This window comes from Doryrhamphus excisus, linkage group LG15 (assembly GCF_037039965.1).
Source record: "Doryrhamphus excisus strain RoL-2023G ecotype Guam linkage group LG15, RoL_Dexc_Guam_v1.1, whole genome shotgun sequence".
Taxonomy (NCBI): Eukaryota; Metazoa; Chordata; class Actinopteri; order Syngnathiformes; family Syngnathidae; genus Doryrhamphus; species Doryrhamphus excisus.
In genome coordinates, this window is record NC_136371.1 from 13,275,908 (window position 1) to 13,295,197 (window position 19,290).

At 49.3% G+C, this 19,290-nt stretch overlaps 2 protein-coding genes across 4 annotated transcripts in view; one reads left to right on the forward strand and one right to left on the reverse strand.

Annotated features, from left to right (window-relative positions):
* The window catches only part of plcg1 (phospholipase C, gamma 1), a 36,048-nt gene extending 29,876 nt beyond the window's left edge, over window positions 1–6,172 (forward strand). For both annotated transcript variants that reach the window (XM_058050746.2, XM_058050747.2), the window contains exons 26-33: window positions 185–281; window positions 367–591; window positions 685–833; window positions 921–1,035; window positions 3,884–4,045; window positions 4,120–4,208; window positions 4,344–4,609; window positions 4,707–6,172. In XM_058050746.2, coding sequence (XP_057906729.2) covers window positions 185–281; window positions 367–591; window positions 685–833; window positions 921–1,035; window positions 3,884–4,045; window positions 4,120–4,208; window positions 4,344–4,609; window positions 4,707–4,749 — 1,146 coding nt within the window. In that variant the 3' untranslated portion in view covers window positions 4,750–6,172. The remainder of the gene's footprint in view (window positions 1–184; window positions 282–366; window positions 592–684; window positions 834–920; window positions 1,036–3,883; window positions 4,046–4,119; window positions 4,209–4,343; window positions 4,610–4,706) is intronic.
* A 140-nt stretch (window positions 6,173–6,312) lies between these two features.
* Window positions 6,313–18,520, reverse strand: zhx3b (zinc fingers and homeoboxes 3b). Of its 2 annotated transcripts, none has more exons than XM_058050749.2 (7): window positions 18,367–18,520; window positions 11,484–12,366; window positions 11,323–11,409; window positions 9,730–11,247; window positions 7,715–8,389; window positions 7,146–7,386; window positions 6,313–7,057 (listed from the first exon to the last, which is right to left on the reverse strand). In XM_058050749.2, the coding sequence occupies exons 2-7, from the start codon at window positions 12,225–12,227 to the stop codon at window positions 7,047–7,049; spliced, it is 3,276 nt and encodes a 1,091-aa protein (XP_057906732.2). In that variant the 5' UTR covers window positions 12,228–12,366; window positions 18,367–18,520; the 3' UTR covers window positions 6,313–7,046. The 2 variants fall into 2 exon arrangements, with proteins under 2 accessions (XP_057906732.2, XP_057906731.2); XM_058050748.2 differs by having other exon boundaries at window positions 18,086–18,472.
* Window positions 18,521–19,290: the final 770 nt, after the last annotated feature.

The following is a 19,290-nucleotide window of genomic DNA, read 5'->3' on the forward strand; positions in this document are numbered from 1 at the left end:
GGAAATACACACTGTGTGCTGGTCCCAACCTGCCATGATGGTTTTATATTGGTGCTGTACCAGGACTTCCTCTCAAAGGGGCCATTTTATGGTTTCTGGGGTTTGGATTATATGGATTATATGATTGTGGAGTTTGTAAAGGGTGTGTGTGTGTGTGTGTGTGTGTGTGTGTGTGTCTTTGTAGCTAGAAGAGGGGAAGATGATGGAGAGGAGGAAGAAGATTGCACTGGAGTTATCTGACCTGGTGGTTTACTGTAGGCCTGTGCCATTTGATGAAGACAGTAAGAAGCACGCAGCTTGAAGTCATCAATAAAACTAGCGACAGTGCAGGGGGGGTCAACGCTGTCCTTGTTTCCCCTCCCGTAGAGATCGGCACAGAGCGCGCCTGTTTCCGGGACATGTCATCTTTTCCTGAGACCAAGGCTGAGAAGTACGTCAATAAGATGAAAGGGAAGAAGTTCCTGCAGTACAATCGACTGCAGCTGTCCAGGATCTACCCCCGAGGCCAGCGGCTGGACTCCTCCAACTACGACCCTTTGCCCATGTGGCTGTGTGGCTCGCAGCTGGTAGCTCTCAACTTCCAGACAGCAGGTGAGCACCATCTTGGATCACCTTTGGAGACACGCTAGAGGTTTGACGGGTTTTCCGCTCATGCTGCCTCGCCCCCGTCTGGGCCACGTGCAGACAAGCCCATGCAGATGAACCAGGCGTTGTTCATGCTGAATGGGAGGAGCGGTTATGTTCTCCAGCCCCCCATCATGAGGGACGACACCTTTGATCCCTTTGACAGACACACAGTGCGGGGCCTAGACCAAGTCACGCTTCACATCGAGGTACGTCTCCTTGCTTGATGTCGTTATGCTCGTGGGTGAATTACCTCAGTGGGATTTCAAGGGAGCCGCTTGTTCCCCTCTCTAAAGGTCTTAGGTGCACGCCACCTCCCCAAGCACGGGCGTGGCATTGTTTGTCCCCTGATTGAGATTGAGGTGTGTGGGGCGGAGTATGACAGCACTAAGCAAAAGACAGATTCCGAAGGTGAGTATTGGCTTGGAGGTAAGAAATGAGCTGCTTGCATTCTAACATCATCCTTTAGCCGTGGTAGGAGGTAGCAGGTCAAAGATGATAGACATGCATCTACACCAGTTCAGATGTTGCTTGGGCTTAGTAGTCGCCTCAGGCATCGTCGGCTTGAATTGGCAAGAGAGCAGTTCACAGGAAGCAATAAGGTGTGTCTGGTGTAGGCCGTTCTTTCAGGCCGAACGCTTACGGATTGCCAAATGTGATTCAGGACTGAAAGGAAATGACGTCATTGTGATGGGGCAACAATGGTGTCACTTATTCAGCATCCGAAGCCCGTATAGGTCTCTTATTTAACATATTTATATATAACATATACAAAGTGTCAGTGCCAGAGGGAATTGCTATATTGATATGTGATAGAATATCCTGTGATAGAATGTCCTCTGCTTTCACACAATTAGTCACTAGACGTCTCATCCACGTCCACAGATTAAGACCTGCTCTCCGCCCCCCCCCTCCCCCAGCATAAATGAAATATGAGATGATGCCATTGTGTAGCCGTAACTATCTTGGCAACACCACATGACCATAAGACTAGTGTTGCAGCTCAGCATAGCAGATAGCGTAGCTGCTTTAGCAGGTAGCTGCTTTAGCTCTGTAGTCCCAACAGTCCAACATGATAGCAACAGAGGAGTGAATGTGATCAAGAATGCAATGAGAAGTAATGTTCATCTGTATGCGGGACCTCCCATCTTACATTTCTACCAATAGCTGATAGCATCTTTCCATAAGACAACACTGAAGAAATGACATGATGCAAAGTAGGCCATAGGAAATACCTCAACACAACCTGAGTACACGCGTACGTGGAACTGTGCAAGTTAGGCCCAGTTAGCCATTTGTTGTGACTCGTTATAGTTAGGCACTGGGGGTGAATGTTAGCCAGGTTGCAGCATGTTAGCCAGGTTTACTATCGCTGTATTGGCCTCGTTTACTAGCATTGTCTACTAGTAGTGTGTTACCATTGTTTACTAGCAGCTTATTGGCCTTGTTTACTAGCATTGTGTACTAGTGGCGGGTTAGCGTTGTTTGTTAGCATTGTTTACTAGCGGCGTATTGGCCTTGTTTACTAGCATTGTGTACTAGTGCCGTGTTAGCGTTGTTTGTTAGCATTGTTTACTAGCGGCGTATTGGCCTTGTTTACTAGCATTGTTTACTAGCGGCATGTTAGCCAGGTTTACTATCGCTGTATTGGCCTTGTTTACTAGCATTGTGTACTAGTGCCGTGTTAGCGTTGTTTGTTAGCATTGTTTACTAGCGGCGTATTGGCCTTGTTTACTAGCATTGTTTACTAGCGGCATGTTAGCCAGGTTTACTATCGCTGTATTGGCCTTGTTTACTAGCATTGTGTACTAGTGGCGTGTTAGTGTTGTTTGTTAGCATTGTTTACTAGCTGCATTTTAGCCTTGTTTACTAGTGGTGTATTGGCCTTGTTTACTAGCATTGTTTACTAGTGGTGTGTTAGCATTGTTTGTTAGCATTGTTTACCAGCTGCGTTTTAGCCTTGTTTACTAGAAATGTTTACTATCGGCGGATTGGCCTTGTTTACTAGACTTGTGTATTAGTGGCGTGTTAGCGTTGTTTGTTAGCATTGTTTACTAGCTGCGTTATAGCCTTCTTTACTAGCATTGTTTACTAGAATTGTTTACTAGCAGCATGTTGGCCTTGTTTACTAGCATTGTGTACTAGTGGCGTGTTAGTGTTGTTTGTTAGCATTGTTTACTAGCTGCATTTTAGCCTTGTTTACTAGTGGCATATTGGCCTTGTTTACTAGCATTGTTTACTAGCGACATGTTAGCCAGGTTTACTATCGCTGTATTGGCCTTGTTTACTAGCATTGTGTACTAGTGGCATGTTAGCGTTGTTTGTTAGCATTGTTTGCTAGAATTGTTTACTACAATTGTTTACTAGCGGCGTATTGGCCTTGTTTACTAGCATTGTGTACTTGTGGCGTGTTAGCATTGTTTACTAGCGGCGTGTTAGCCTTGTTTACCGGTGGCGTATTGGCCTTGTTTACTAGCATTCTGTACTAGTGCCGTGTTAGTGTTGTTTGTTAGCCTTGTTTACTAGCACTGTTTACTAGAATTGTTTACTAGAATTGTTTACTAGCGGCGTATTGGCCTTGTTTACTAGCATTGTGGACTGGTGGCGTGTTAGCGTTGTTTGTTAGCATTGTTTACTAGCTGCGTTTTAGCACTGGTTACTAGCACTGTTTACTAGAATTGTTTACTAGCGGCGTATTGGCCTTGTTTACTAGCATTGTGTACTGGTGGCATGTTAGCGTTGTTTGTTAGCATTGTTTACTAGCTGCGTTTTAGCCTTGTTTACTAGCGGCGTATTGGCCTTGTTTACTAGCATTGTGTACTAGTGGCGTGTTAGCGTTGTTCATTAGCATTGTGTACTAGTGGCATTTTAGCCTTGTTTACTAGTGCCGTATTGGCCTTGTTTACTAGCATTGTGTACTAGTGCCGTGTTAGTGTTGTTTGTTAGTGTTGTGTACTAGCAGAGTTTTAGACTTGTTTACTAGCATTGTGTACTAGTGGTGTTGTTTACTAGCGGGATGGTAGCCTTGTACTTGTGCTCCATGGTCGGTTTCATCCTTTCAGGTCCATTTGGGTTGCTGAATAGCCTGAAGCCAACATATGATCTACCTCATGTTGATAGGTTCATTAAAACCAGTAAAAGTCCACGCCGTCCTTGACATGGTAACAAAGTGTATTCGCCATTGACTCATGAAGAGATGTTTTTAATGAATGCGTTGGTACGTGCTGACGCTTCGTCTCCATCTTGTTCTGTGTTCTAGCTGATAACGGTCTGAACCCCACGTGGCCCAGAAAGCCCTTCCATTTTTCAGTCTGCAACTCGGCCTTCGCCTTCCTGCGCTTTGTGGTCTATGAGATCGACATGTTCAGCGACCAGAACTTTCTGGCCCAGGCCACCTTCCCCATTCACAGCCTCAAGACAGGTACGCGGCAGCCGCATGTCAAGCTAACACGCTAACACGCTACGTCCTCCACACGCTTTCATTTGCGTTGCCAGGTTATCGGTCCATCCCCCTGAAGAACAGCTTCAACGAGGATCTGGAGTTGGCCTCCTTGTTGGTCCACGTGGATCTCATCAGTGGAAGGGTAAGCATGGCTACTCAGCCTCCTGTTGGCGGTAACCATGGAAGACCCACTTGTGGCGTGGTCCCAAGTCACGTTAAAGATAGTCCAGAGTGCCCCCCCCAGAAAGTGACACCTTTGCTGTATGGGTCTTCTCAGGATGAAAACGGAGAGATGGTGTGCCCCTTCTCTGTGACCTCTTCAAGCTCCATGTCGGTCCAGGCCAGTCGAGAACGCTTTGGGGATCACAGCTCGGTGTCATCCGCCTCCTCCAACATGTCCCCGGTGCCCCAGTCCCCGGCCCAGGCTGCGGCGGCTTACAGGGGTCGAGAAGGCTCCTTGGACTCTCGCTACCAGTCTCCTCTCGATGACTTCAGGGTGTCGCAAGAGCCTCTGCTAGACCACATGGACCCACAGAACAGAAGGTGGCGTGCGTGTGTCCGTCTGTGTGTGTGTGTGTGTGTGTGTGTGTGTGTGTGTGCGTGCGGCAGACATGACGCTTGTATATTTTGTCTACCCCAGGATGCTGCGGCGGACCAGAGTGGGTGGGGAAAACCGTGTGTGAAATCCCACGGAGACACGCCCTCTTGGCCGCCCTCCTCTGCCTCCGCCCGTACTGATGATGTCACTGACTGCTGTGAAGTTTCCATGGAAACGGCCTCCATTTAAAGCATACCCTCATGCCCGCCGCTCAGAGGAGGGGGCTGTGGCGTCAAGCTGGCCGCTACATCCGGAAGAACGTCCTCTCGCATCCCGAGTGTGCATGGCAGCAGCTAAACGGAGCCAAGTTCAGAGCGCTGAAGTTGTTAGCGCTCGACTTTGTTTGCTGGTCTCCGTGGGCCGTGTGTCAACATCATCTATTTATTCCTGCTGTGCTGTCGGCTGGAGGACAGCAGCTTCTCACCTGCTCTCAAAGAGCTCCCGTCTCCACATTTGGAATCATTTGACATTCATGCGACCTTCCCAGGTCTTAATGTATATACGTGTCAAACATGAGGGCTCTCTGCGACTGTTCTTCATGTCTTCACGCCTCCTCTTGCCTATTTAAGTTGATGCTTTATTGTGAAAGGCATCAGGAGGAAGTCCTAGCAGTCATTGTTCTTCTTGCATTCCAAAAAACATCCTTCCATCTTCCTGCATTATAAGCCAGTCTCACGTTGACACGTCAGCACGACGCCACATTCGTCCTTTTCATCTCATCTCATCCGCTAGCTAATGAGCCGTCGTGTCTGAAAGCCATACTTCTGCTCATCCGCTACAGCCGCTTTCTTAAGGGCCGTCACTTTAGTCCAAATTCAACGGCACCGTGGTCAGAAAACCCTCCACCATCTGAACTGTGACCCCCGCTGACCTATGACCCCCAACCCGTTTGTTGTTAATGACCAAGTGATGAAAAGGTGCCATTTTAACTCCGCGCCTTCAACATCAAATGTTGGAGATTTTCATTCAATCTGCTGCTGTCTTCGTTCACGTACACGTTTATGGACCAAGACGGAGTTTGTAGATATGACTTTGTTTGCCAAAGTTTTCTCCATTTCTTTGCTGTAAATCCAGTATTGTTGCTCAGCGTTGGGCCGCGGAGACGCACCTAAGCCATAGACGTGGGAACGTGAGCAGGGATTGGTGTCCAAGCTTTTCCAACTGCCAGCCCGTCGCATTGATGCCGAGTCGCTACAAGTGTAGTACGGAACGTGCATCGGTCTGCACAGCATGCGTCTACGTAGACGTGGTACCGCCGCACCCATTTGACTGACTGTCCTTTCTTTGGTGGGATGAATGCCGTCACCATTGCTGACTGCAGGAGCCGCTTGGTTGGCTGTATCGTCCGCAAGTGTCCTGTTTTCGCCCGCATTGTCTCATCGCTGACGCTCGTCACCTTTTCTGTAATGTGCCTAAACTATGGAGCAGAAGAAAAGTCATTCATTTTAATTTTGTCTTCCATAAGTAACATATTCACGCCTGAGAAGTCAATAAAATACTTTATATGGTGCCGTCTTATTTCATTTGCAGACTCCTTAGCATGCAAAGGTCATGTTTGCTCACTCAAGTCTGGCGGAGATCGTGTTTGTTTTCCACAAAATGTGATGATATTCCGATTTCTACTAGTAATGAGCCCTGGAGCCAACACTTCATTACATTCAGTTTATTCTGCAAATACCACCTGTAAAAATCATACATTGAACCCAAGTAGGGAACTCTGGAAAGGTTCAGTTCTTCTACAGTCAAATGTACGTAAGAAAGTTCCATTAAAAACAAACGGACAACATCAAGGAGCACAGAGAAATACTCCATCTTCTATTAGTTTTCTGTTCTTTGGATGAATAGAAAAGCCAGAGATGACATTGTAGTCTCTACTAAGGGAATCCTGCTCCAAAACCGCTACGGTACGGACATGCTTGGACATGGCGATGACTATGTAGAACTATGTAGCCCACACAACTGAAAAAGAACCCAGCTTTGCTCCAAGATCCATCAGTGCTTAGTTTTTCTTCCGATGTGCTTCACGTGCAAGTTGGCCTCTTGAGTGAGTGCAACGACGTGGTGTTTTTACGTTTAAGGCTTCAGGAAACACCCGGCGGCAAAACAATCTACAGCGAATCGACAGTGTGAACACGAACACACTCGTTGACAACCGAAGAAGACAACCTCGCCCCGGCGCTGCTCAACATCTGCTGAATCTACTCGTACTCTAGCCTCAGTTTGTACGTCCATAAACTCCATTTCTACGTCAACAATCTGTACAGAGCGCGGCGGCAGCATCTTGGAACGAGCAGGAAGGACAGGAAAAGGCCAAACAGAAGGTGGGGGGTTCGGTTCCCAGGCTGTCCGGAGCTCCAAAGACCACCACGGTAGAGAAACGCCTCAATCTGCTCCTGTTGTGATGATGAGAGTCAGAAGATGAAAGAGTTAAGCCCGCAGTCTAGTATCAACTTTGGTTTGTCCTAAGCAAAGACAAGGCACCTGTCGCTGGAGGTACGGTCTTGTCAGTTTTTCCGCCGTCCACTTGGCTTGCAGCGCCGCACAGCGACTGCTCTATTTTCTCGTTCCTCCCCCCTCTTGGGTGTGGCTCCAGAGGGGAGGAGCCTTCAGATAATGGCGACTGGGGTGCCGACTGCTCCCTTGGAGCCACAGATGCTTTGGTGGCGAACCAATGCCGCACCAGGTCTGTTGTCAGGCCGGTAGCCTTGGCCAGTTCCTGCAACTGCAGCAAGAAAAAACTGTTGAGCCCAAGAAGGGTGGATGCCCTGAACAACAGTAGCAGTAGCAGTTCTGTCCACCCATGGAAACTTAAGGCTCTACTACAAAAACTGGAAACCCACCCTAAATGTAGGTATTGTTTTATTCTAACTGGATGACATTTGAAGTTTGACCCTTTTTCCCAAAACCTGATAAGAGACAGAAGACCCACAAAGCATCACAAGCCAACAGGCGGCGTACAAGATGTGCTTCCCAGGACACCCGTACTACATTCAGTACTGTGGTACTGAAGATACCCTACAGTGTTTCTACGTCTGGTTTGGGGTCACTACCTGTGCCTCTTCCTGGCTGCCGCCGACATCCAGGTGGGCCTGAAGGACGTGAGCCTTGTCCTTCTGCAAGTCCTCCTCCAGGGCCATGTTCTGGTAAGCCTCCAGCCACTTGACCTGACTGTTCTTCTGCATGTAGCGACAGTCCCCAAACCAGCGCACCACATCGGGTCGGGGCAGCCCCGTGCCCGAGAGGAGTTCATCGTACTGAGTGGCGCTGGGCCACTGGGTCCGGGCGTAGACTTGCTTGAGGAGGTGCAGCTGCTCGGCCGTCTTCTTTCCACGCAGGACTGGGGGTTTGGGGGCGAGTGCCGGCACGTGGTTCACGGGGGTGCTGGACTGAACAGTGAGGACGGGGCAGTCGGGCGCCTCACCCTCCGATTTACTGTTAGCCTCGGTTACCTTCAGCATCTTCAGGTTGATCTTGATGGGGTTGACTTTGAGTTCATCGTTTAGTCTCTCCTCTCCGTGGGTCTCCGTCGGCTCCCCTTCTTCCCCTCCTCCGAGCGCCCGCCCCGCCTCCTCCTTCCTTTTCTCATCCGCTGCAGCTTTCTTCCTCCTCTCTGTGAACCAGTTATGGATCTCCCTCCTGGTCATCTTGGTCTCACATCGCAGTCTGTCCACTTCTTCCGCCAATGGCTCCGGCTCCCGGGCGAAGCTGGCCTCCAGCGCTTTTATCTGAACAAAACGAGAAGAGGCAGCAACCGAGTTGATCAGCATTAGCATGTCGATTAGCATTAGTGGCGACAGACTTTCTTTCCGAGTTACCAACTGACACGTGTACCAACGTCACCCTATTAAATAATGGCCCAAGTTGGGGGGCGGGGGGCAGCTTGTACTGGACTGGATCCTTTCATCTAAGGAGTTGGGTGTTACCAGAGACTGCATGGAGACTCATCAATAGTCTGGCCATTATTTCAGTAGGGTGATGAGAAGCACACATAATCCCAATCCTGATCCTAATCCTAATCCTTGCATGCTATTTACCTGTGTTACCTGCTTTGGCATTCAAACAGCCTGGTGACCATCACCAGATGTTCTAAAACATGCGACCTGACCAGGAGAGATACCCCACCGTCTTTCTATGGCCGATCTACGTACGAGAGAAACGGCACCTAGCATACTTTTATTATGCTAGCTTTTCTAGCCCAGGTCTTCCCATCTCCTGACTGGGTGGCCAACATGCCAACCACTTGTCCACCGTGAGGCATGGTCTCCCCATGCGTGGGGGGGCTTTTCTCCGGGTACTCCCCCATTCCAAAAACATGCTAGGTTAATTGGCCACTCCAAATTGTCCATAGGTATGAATGTGAGTGGGAATGGTTGTTTGTCTATATGTGCCCTGTGATTGGCTGGCCACCAGTCCAGGGTGGACCCCGCCTCTCGCCCCAAGACAGCTGGGATAGGCTCCAGGCTCATACACACACACACACATACGTATATATACACTATATACATATACATATATATATATATATATACATACACATACATATATATATACATACACATACATATATATACATACACATACATATATATACATATATACATACACACATATATACATGTGTATATATACATATACACACACATATATACACATACATATATACACACACATATATATACACATACATATATATACACACACACATATATACATATATATACATACATATACACACACACATATATACATATATGAGACAGGCCCTGTATGAGACGACAGTGGAACCACATGTGGCTCCTCAACGGCTCCTACGTTCCCTACGCTCCACTCCACTTTTCCAGCCAGTCATCAATAAAGATGAGTGTGTTCTGCATGTGTGTAGTTCTGGTCTATAAGATGTTCTAGTTCCTTAGTTCCTATTCGTCTAACTGGGATGCTGGATGTGGACCAGCTAGCCCCGTTCCCCAACATGCCAGTTCTTCAGACTGACCGTTTGCGTCATCGTTTCATATAAAATGAGGATGGGCGGGGGACCGGGGGGGGGGGGGGAGCAGGCAAGACTCACCTGATGGGGTTCTCTCTCCCTGTAGCGGACCGCTGTGAAATCAGGAGAAGGAGATCTGGGCAGTCTGCGTGAGGGAGTGGTGGGGGAGGTGGGCGTATGCGTGGAGGAGGTCGGGCTCAGAGGAGCAGAACTGTGCTGGGGAGTTTTTGCACCACTGCTGCTGTTTTCAGAAAGATCCATAGGGCTGGAGTCGCCCGCATCAGCGCCCCCTGACAGACCAATCCCCGCCGAAGACCTGTTGGCCGTGCCCGTGCCTGAGCGTGGGCCTTTAAGGTTGCGTAAGTGGTAGCGTCGATCGCTGAACCACTTACGCACTTCTCGCACGGTGAGCCCAGTCAGAGAGATGAGGCGGTCCACCTCCTCCTGGTCTGGGTACTGGTTGCTCAGAAAGCTGTCCTTGAGGGTGTTGAGCTGCTCCTGAGACTTCTTGCCCTTGGACAGAGCGGGATCCAGGAATGCACTGATGCCGCGGGAACTTAGGCAGCTACTGGCGCCGCCTGCCGCGGGAGACGGGGACGAAGATTTGGAGGAAGGGGAGGAGGCCTCGTCCATTCTGAAGGGGTCGCTTGTGCTTGGGTCCAGATCATCTGCTCTTGTGCTGGAGGTGCCATTTTCGGTACCGCTACCGTTCACGTCTGTGGGCTTTTGTCCGTTGCTGTCCACTGGGTGGCTGCCACTTGAAGGCCTGCCATCTGTGGCCCCTTTATGCTCACTCTGCATGGTGCCGCTGTTGGTGGTTTTGCTGACCTGGGGGTTTCCATCGGTGGCGCCCTGAGGCGTCCCGGCCTGGCTGCTGGTGGTACCATTGCTCCTGCCACGAGGACTGTTGTGTTTCATGGCGACATGACTCACCTTTGCATTGCCGTGATTATTGCTACCCAGAGCCAAGTTGATGATGCTGGCCTGGCCGCTAGCAGCCCCCCCTCCACTCCTACTGCTGCCGATGACATTGCTCCCCGTACTGCTGCTGGCCACCGCCTCCAAAAGCATGCTGGTGCCCTTGTCGGCCACTAGGGCGGCAGCAGGTCGTGCCTGCATCATGGGCCTGGCTGCCGCCTGGGGCTTGGGGGTGACGGCTAGTGCCACGGGGGCACTGCTGACCTGAATGCCATTGGCCACCACAGGCTGCGTGACGATCACGCCGCCCGGGCTAACAAGAGAGCCCTGCAAGATTTGAGGGATGCCAGTGGCCCCCAGGAGCGTGATTGTGGGTTGAGCAGGACTCTGCTGGCGACTCTGTGGCTGACTGTGTGTGCTGGTGGGTGCAGTATGGATGATGGTGTTGAACATTTTCCTCCTGGCCTCCTCGATCTCCTCGGGAGACCAGCTAATCCCTTGTTTGAGTCTCTGTGCCGTGAACCAGATCTTGATCTGTTCCTCTGGGAACTTTGTAACCACAGTCAGGTAACAGAGCTCTGCCTTGGTGGGGTATGGGAACTTGCCAAAGGATGTCTTCAAAAAGGATGAGGAGTCCATGGAGGCATTGTAGGTGGGGATGCTGCTCAAAGGAATCATCACCTGAATGGGAACATTTGGACTGTGAACAAAGTGTTTCAAGGGACAATCATGCAACGCTAGAAAAACAAGCATTACCTTGGGGAGATTCTTGGAAGCTGAGGCATCGGAGGTGGCTGTGATGGGAGAAGACTGATACAGGCTCTTGTTCGGAACAGAAAGGACCTAAAAAGGATTTCAGAAACCATGAGGTTCTCCAACGAAAAGGAAAGCAGGACTCAGCCAAGAGTGCAAGTCACCTGTGTAATGGGGGTTTTGAGAACAGGTAAAGCCCCGGAGCCGTTGACGATCTGAATTGCTGAGGGCAGTGTGACCTTTGTTGTGCCGTTGTGGACAATTGTGGGTACATGGGCCACCGGGGTCACTGCAATCGTGGTCTCTTTTCTCTCGGGCTCCTTTGGGCTGGAGATGGGGTGTGGGTCAGGGGAAGGACCATCAGAAATTGGCTGAGACACCACAATCCGTTTAGGCTCAGATTTCCCCTTCAGCATCCTCATGATAGGCGTTTTAGTGATGGAAATCTCGTCCTTTCCGTCGTCCATCCCAGTTACAATCGTCTGCTCCACCACCACTCTGCGGTCCATCTTTCTCAGCTGCAGAGGGCTGTTCAACGTGCTGGGGTGAATCCTGGCATTATGCAAAGCCAGTCCCTCAAATTTAAGCGCAGAAAACCCACAGCTCACACAGAGGAAACCTGGGTCAGAACGGAATTCTGGGTGCCCGGCGTACACATGGTCCAAGAACAAATTAAGGTCATAGGTTTCAAAGTTGCAAGGCTTGCAGGTATATGTTCCTGTGTCATCAATGACAGGATCCGCTGTGTCTGACTTGGGAGAATCTGGGCTGGAGGGGCTGGGTGCACTCCTTCCAGAAATGACAACTTGCCGCTGAAGAAGAGGAATTTCGTGGCCAACAGCCTCAGACTGGTGTATAATCTTGCTGGGGATCATACAAGGAATAGTGGACTTCCTTTTGCTGGCCATCGTGTGGCCACACAGTGGGGGGGGCTGCGAGAAGGGTGCGCTTGGGAGAATGGGCAGTTTCTGGTGCCTACAGGCCAGACATGGAGGGAGGGGGAATCCACAGCGCGTCCCGACATCCACTTGTAGCTCTCATGGCAGCCTGGAGGAAAAAGATTCCAAAACATTCATCAGTTGCAAGTATGAGCGAAAATACACCAGGTGTGTTTTTTTTTCATGAAAAGTTCAATTCCAAACACGAGGAGTGTATTGGCAATTAAGTTGTGAGAGCTTACGTCACGCTGGGCACAGCAGTCTCCCCTCTGTTCCGAGGCCTTACTGAACCTAGGAAAAAGCTTCCTTTCGCCACGCGACTTTAAGCCCACCCTGCCTCCTCACTAAAGGCCGTCTGGGAGTCATCCTGTCCCGTTTCTTTCCCCTCCCCCACGTCACCGTATCACTTCCCCTCCTTCAAGACACACCCCCTACAGAAAGAGCATGCGGGGGGGTCTTCTGTAGCTTGTGTAACTTGCACACCTTGAGAAATATTATCACGATATATTGTGAGAACATCCCTCAGCTTGGGGGCACTTGGTTGGTAGAACTGTACAAATCGAACAGTCTTATCAGAGGTAACATTTATTTCACGTCCATACGCCGTGTATCCATACAATATCAGTCACGTATGGACAGTGTGTGACGGCACTTGCTAGTTTGGCTGAAATTGTGCAAAAAATGAGGACTGAGTAAAGAAGGATGCACCCCTCACAGGATTAAACACCCCCGGCTTCACAGTTTACTGACCCGTTTTTGACATGCTAGGCCGGACTTGTGTCAACCAATCAGGTACGTACAACAATAAATGAGGTGTATCTTATGCCAGCATGGAAGCAACAAACTACTGATACGTTATACTGTCAATATGGGGGCCAGTTGAAATATCCAGCTAACTTTAGCCAGGAAGTTGACAGACCGCGTTACTCTATTCCCTTGACTTGTTTACCACGGTGAAGTTAGTTTTTCAAATTGGAGATTCAAGTTCCACTTTGTCTACTCTGACACTATCCAACATAAACTACAGGATATGTGTAGATATTTTTCATAAACGTTTTAAAATACTCATTTGTCAACCTGTCCTCCTATATAAAGACTCTTCTAAATATTTATGTTCATGTTTAATGGTTGATACTTATATACTGTTATTAATAAGTTATTAATAGCCCTAGGAGGAATTCATGGTCATGAATAAGTCATTCATAAAAAGGTGATATTATTCAAGAAAAACTTTGGAGACAGACATTTCATCCAAAACTTTGGTTAGCGCCCTCATTTCAACCATGCTAACTTTATTCGACCCTCCCTCTGAAAAGAATCGAAATCGAGAATCGTTAGGAACCGGAATTGAAAACAAGGAAACGGAATCGCTCAAATTCAAACAATGCCCAACGATCCAAAAGCCTCTCAAAGCCTCTCCCCCCCAACACAAGGCGCAGTTGTTAGTAGACGCATGCCAAATCAGAACGTTTGCCAAGTCAGAAACCTGTCCTTCTCCAAACACCGGCAAAGTTTCTCTTTTGTGATGACAAACACTCTAAACGTTTGCACCAAGCATCACTTCACATGGGAGCAACATTTCTAACAGTACTATCTTTACTTGAAATTATTTTTATGAATATATGACACTTTCAGTGACATCATACAAAGCTTTGTTAAGGGAACAATGATGCCTTTCCACGTTTCTGCCCTGAACATGTAGTTACCATGTTGAATTATGGTGATAAACCATGTTTGGGATGGCCCTGAGCGCTCGCTTTCAGAGTTTTTCCCCAACACTGAGCTTTGTGATGTCAGTACGATCCAAACTTCCTGATATGGGCATGCCCAGGTATGCTGCAGGCCTGCCCTCCCCCTAGCTCTGCTTGGCTCTGTTTACGATGTTAGCAGTGGCTCCTAGGAGACGTTTATTGGGGTCTAATGAGCATCAGGCACAAGTGCTTGGAGTTGCTTGATTCCGGGCCAGCAAGAGAATAATATTAATTTCTGTCAGCAGCATTTCAAAAGGGACTGTTTTGTGAACAATATGAAGCTGAACTATTCGCCAAACTGCTGCTGAATGAAGCCTGACGTCAATTGGTTGTGTCAAAGAGTCAGAAGAGCAAGTTGTAAGTAAGAATTTATCAGTGTCCCAAATGTTTATTTTCTGTAAGTCATCAAACAAAAGTGGTTGTCTCTGGAGAATTATAGAGTTTGCATAAATGGAGTGGAGTGAGTGTTACCTGTATGCTTGCAAACTAAAAGCTCAGCCATGTCTGGAGGTGCTAATACCTTTTTTCCTTACCAGAGTTTTTTTTAACACGGGTAGTCCCGTCTTATGACTTAATTTCCACCCCATTTATTGTCAACTCCTATACCACCAAAATTACAAAGCGGGGTTCAGCAGCTGTCCGGAAGTCCTCAGGAGTGTGACCAATCGGCAGAGTGGGCATGCCTGGAGGCGGGCCGTGGGTGGAATAAATGAAAACAGACCGTTCGGCTGGGAAGCAGGAAATCCAAGGAAAGACAGCTGGAATCTAGAAAGCTTTGTGTGTGGGTTCTCGTGTGTAGCTGCTCTATAGGAGTCCACAGGTCAATACAAAAGGCTGATCAGGAGCATAATAGGTCCCCCTTTAAAATACACGTCGACTTCAGCAGTTATTTTCTTCATCCATGTCTTTACCCGCCATGGCAGCATAGTGGAGGATGTGAGGGGTTAACAGGCAAATCCATCTGCTACGGTCGAAGGAGCGTGATGCCCCTTGTGCCTTCGTGCACCCCCCCTTAGACCAAGGAGAGTTACTGCCCCTGGCTTGGCTTTGTACACGGCCTCCTACTCTTTTGCCATTCAGTTCTGCATCAGAGGGCAGCATTCTGCCCAGGCAGAGCAGTCACATGACCGACACAAAGGCTTATGGGTAGACAGTCTCGTGTGGTTGCATTGGGTGAGGCCAACGTGAGAGGATGGCGGGGGATGGAACAGCACTTTGGGGCAAGGAGGGGTGTTAACTGTCATGGAGGAAGTGCGGAGGTGTGTCGCGGAGGAATTTTGCTTCCCAATACCCCCCTGTAAACACCACCCCGCCCACCCCCGCTCTCCAACAGCCCCTTTTTGCTCCAAGCTACAATCACAGAGTGCCCCCGCCCCCCCGCTCAGCCTGGAATGTTCCAAGCCAAGAAGCTTCTCAGCCAGTGGACATGAGCTACATAACGCTTTGACATTGCAGTCCAGCCAACACAACAACGGTGTAAATGGAACCTCAATCAACGGCTGTTGTGAGGGACAGAGTAACGTTGTTGTCTCACTTCCACACCAATGAGTGTGCAAAGTTGCACCCACCTGCACCTCATTCAAGTGAGGACACAAATGAAGCACAATGCAGGCTACGCTAGGAACAGCACTGTGCCTTCAAGTTGGCTGTCATGTTGTGGCGATGCCGGGTTTGTGGCGTTATTTGCCATGTGGGTTTCCTGTGAGAGATGGGGGTGGGGTGGGGTTGGGTGAGTGAGGGCGCATATGTGTTTGTTTGTATATGGCGTGCGGGGGTGGTTGCCTGCATGGCTGTGTGTGGCTTGTATACAATGGTAAGGAGGCGACTCGTTTTCCTGTACGAGAGTCACAGGTCTCCCTGTGACACAAACATGTTCTTTGCCCCCCTGCTTTATTATCCACGCCTGGTCAGTGGCTCTGCACAGCTTGACCTCTTTATCTGACCGGCCTGACGTTTGTGAAGGCCTGCGTTGACTCCTCAGAGTGTAGGCCAATAATAGCAGATGGGTGCACACATATACACCTCCATACATGCATACTAGGAACCCAGCGAGCTTGGCTACCTACCTAGCCAGCCACTTGTTAAACACTCATCACTAAGCAGCAGACATTCTCGCTGTTCTCCTTAATAGACGTACCACTGCCTGTTTACTCCGTTTCATGCAGCCTTGCTTGTATTTTTACGTCACCCCTCCCTCCTACCCCCTTCCCCCCCACAGTTCCTCCCCCTTGCAGCATGTTTGGCCGAGGGAGACAGGCCGGCAGCGCCACTGGTGTGTTACTGTCCCCATGGCAACCACCTCCTACCCCTTAAACCCTCCACCAGCACATTACACACACAGCCGATAGACAACCAATGACTGGGTTGAGAGCAGTTTGTTTGTTAGCTGAATTTGGAGCCACCCCGTCCTGCTGTCCTGTCCTATTTCAGTACCTCCCTCGGACGTTTCCCAGCTAGGTGTGGTCTCCAAGGAAAGTTATTGGCCGACTCTTCCTGTTGACCTCACGCCTGAGTACCCTTCCAGGCATTTGCCTGGGTTACCGCCCTGTTCCTGCTCTTTGTTGCTCCGGTTCTTGGCCTGCAGTAACTAAGGCCCTGCAGGTGGTGTCAAAGCCCAAGGGTAACGTCTTAAGAATAACCTCTCTGTGCTAGCGAATGAACTCCATCTCTAAGCTACAGTAGCATCTGCCCATGTGTGGCTTTTGCTCATTCTATTCAGTGCAGTCACAACTCTCCCAAACATCCTCTTTGATCGCCCACGCCTCCTGCTCAATACTGGGAACACTTCAATGACAGTTTCCCATTGGGTCAGCCCATCCTCTGGGCAACTCTAAGGTCAGGGAGCAGATGGCCATGTGGGCTGTGAAGGCCGGCGTTGCTGTGGCTTCTGTTGGGGCATGCAGAACTGGGATACTGAATAGCGAGTGAGGGAGGGAGAGAGAGAAAGAGAGAGAGAAAAATGGCGGAGCATCGTGGTCTGTGCTGTCCAACCTAAAATGGCTGACATCACAAGCTGTTAACCAGCGGAGCAGAGCAGTGCAGAGCTGAGGCTGTTGCTGTTGCTCACCCAACCCCGCCACGGTTGGATGTGGGAGTGGATAACCGTGTCTTCTGAAGACTCTTGGTCAGGAGACACCGAGCTGCATGTCAGCTGGGTAAAGCTATGCCAACAAATGATGAAGCTTATGAAGGAGGGGTGCTAAGAGAGCGACTTTGGTATAGAGGAGGATCAAATGGAAGGAGAGGAAGGTATTAAAGAAACCAATGTGCAAAGGCAATTAAGGGATCTTCTGTCAGGTGAAAACCTAATTGGAGAAAGCCATCTGAAGAAAATCAACACTGAAACAGCACAAAAACACGGCTAGCTTGAGGTGCCTGGCCTTCTACATTTTGATGCTTGCTGCCTTTACTACAGTAAAACTTGACTTATTCTCCCAGCAAACACTTACTGGTTGCATATTGCATGCAGGCCTGTGGCATGTTAAATCCCCCCACCCTCACCCCATTCCCAGTGATAGACTGGTTGCATTGCATGCAGGCCTGTGACATGTGCAGTCACCCCCCCCCCCCCCATATCATTCCCAGACCAACATGCAAACTCATTGTTGATAAGTTTACTATCCAGCATCACATTCTAGCTGTTCGTTTAAAAGACACATGGGAGCCAGGCGCATTCAAAGAGAAGCAAAAAGGCTGCTAGCAACTTTCAAAAGTGCAATTAGACAACAGTGTTTGCCATTCAAGTCTAAGCAGCCGGATGGGAACGTCATCGCTTAAACGCGCAGCTGCGTCAAACATTCGCCTAAACGATGCGTGTTCACCTTCCGCTCAAGTTAGGCAGGCGGAGTGATCCAACTTGGGGGGGGGGGCTTGACAATAAGACGAAAAGCACCCAAGAAAAAAAGACAAACACCCCTCAGCTCTAGAACAACCCTCTCCCCCGTCCGTAGGCTGTCGCCATTTTAAGCAGGCGACGTGCAGCTGGCCGTAGCCCGCGAAGGTGGACGCTCCACCGCGGCGGAGTTCGGCGAAGGCAAACCGGCCTTCAGCTAATGGAGACCAGGAAGCCACACTCACCTCACCGTTGTCGACACGCACACAAAAAGTTTTCAATGATGTGAGCTCAGCGGAACCAGTAATTGACGGGAGGTCTGCGCCTCATTGATGGTAACTTCAAGGTGGAAGCTGTTCGGTCCATCCGCCGGTGGCGAGACACTGGAGCCCGGCTGCTGACGACCACAACCACCCCTTCAGCTCAGACTTGTTTATTTCGAGTGGTTCCAGCGTGAAAGCAGCCAGCGAAGGGGAGGAAAACACGGCGGACGTAGCGAGGGAAGAGACGGACACGTGATACCTACGTCACTGACGGTGGAGTTGGCGTGAGAGCGAGGAGCCCAACAGAAGCCTGGCCGCCATGGCTTTGTCTCCCAACATCGGGGAGTCGGGGTCAAGCGTCCCGGTGCAGCTCCAAGGCGCACGGGATTGCTTTAACACGTTTTACACACCTGTCTCCCCCAGGTGACCTCTCTTAAAGAGACAGGCACTCACAAGTTGCTCCATGTTCCCCATGCAAGCCCGCTACTCGCAGGCAAAAGCTTAGAATGTAAACAAGCAAAACAACACCGCTCTTAATCTACCTTGAATTCGGTGTAATTCATATTCTGGATTTCCTCATTACAGTGTTGTCTGTTTTTACTTTTGTATTTATTCTAAGGTGTTTTGGAATTATTCATCATGGTGTGTAAACATGAAGTTTTTATTGTAGATCTATTAAGCATATTTTAGGTACACTTTACCATTAGCACATGAAAAGTATCAATAGCTATGTAGACTTAGTCTCAAGTTGATCGGTCACATGCATTTGCAATGGCAGGGAATCCATTTTCAAATGGTCCACTCCAGCCAATCATAATAAAATAAGCATTTCATGAAACACTCTTCAAATGCCAGTGCAGAAGACATTTTAAACCCTTCCACAAACACCCACACAAGGATGTCAACTGAATGGAACAGGTTTGGAGGGTTTGTGGTGCTTCTAACTGTATTTCATGCAGCAACAATATACAGCCAGTCTGCAAGTTAAAACCAGGCCCGTTTCTCCTTCACTTTTGCAAGTTAAAGATCGGAACTTTGAACTAAGCTTGGTGCACTGCCTGGAGCAGGAACCGGTCATGGCAGGCGGATCGATCCACATATCGATACTATGGATCCAACGTTGGTATCACTAGTGATGGATACTTAGGCTACAGTTGGTCTCCTGTCCAACAAGACGCAGCCTGGCT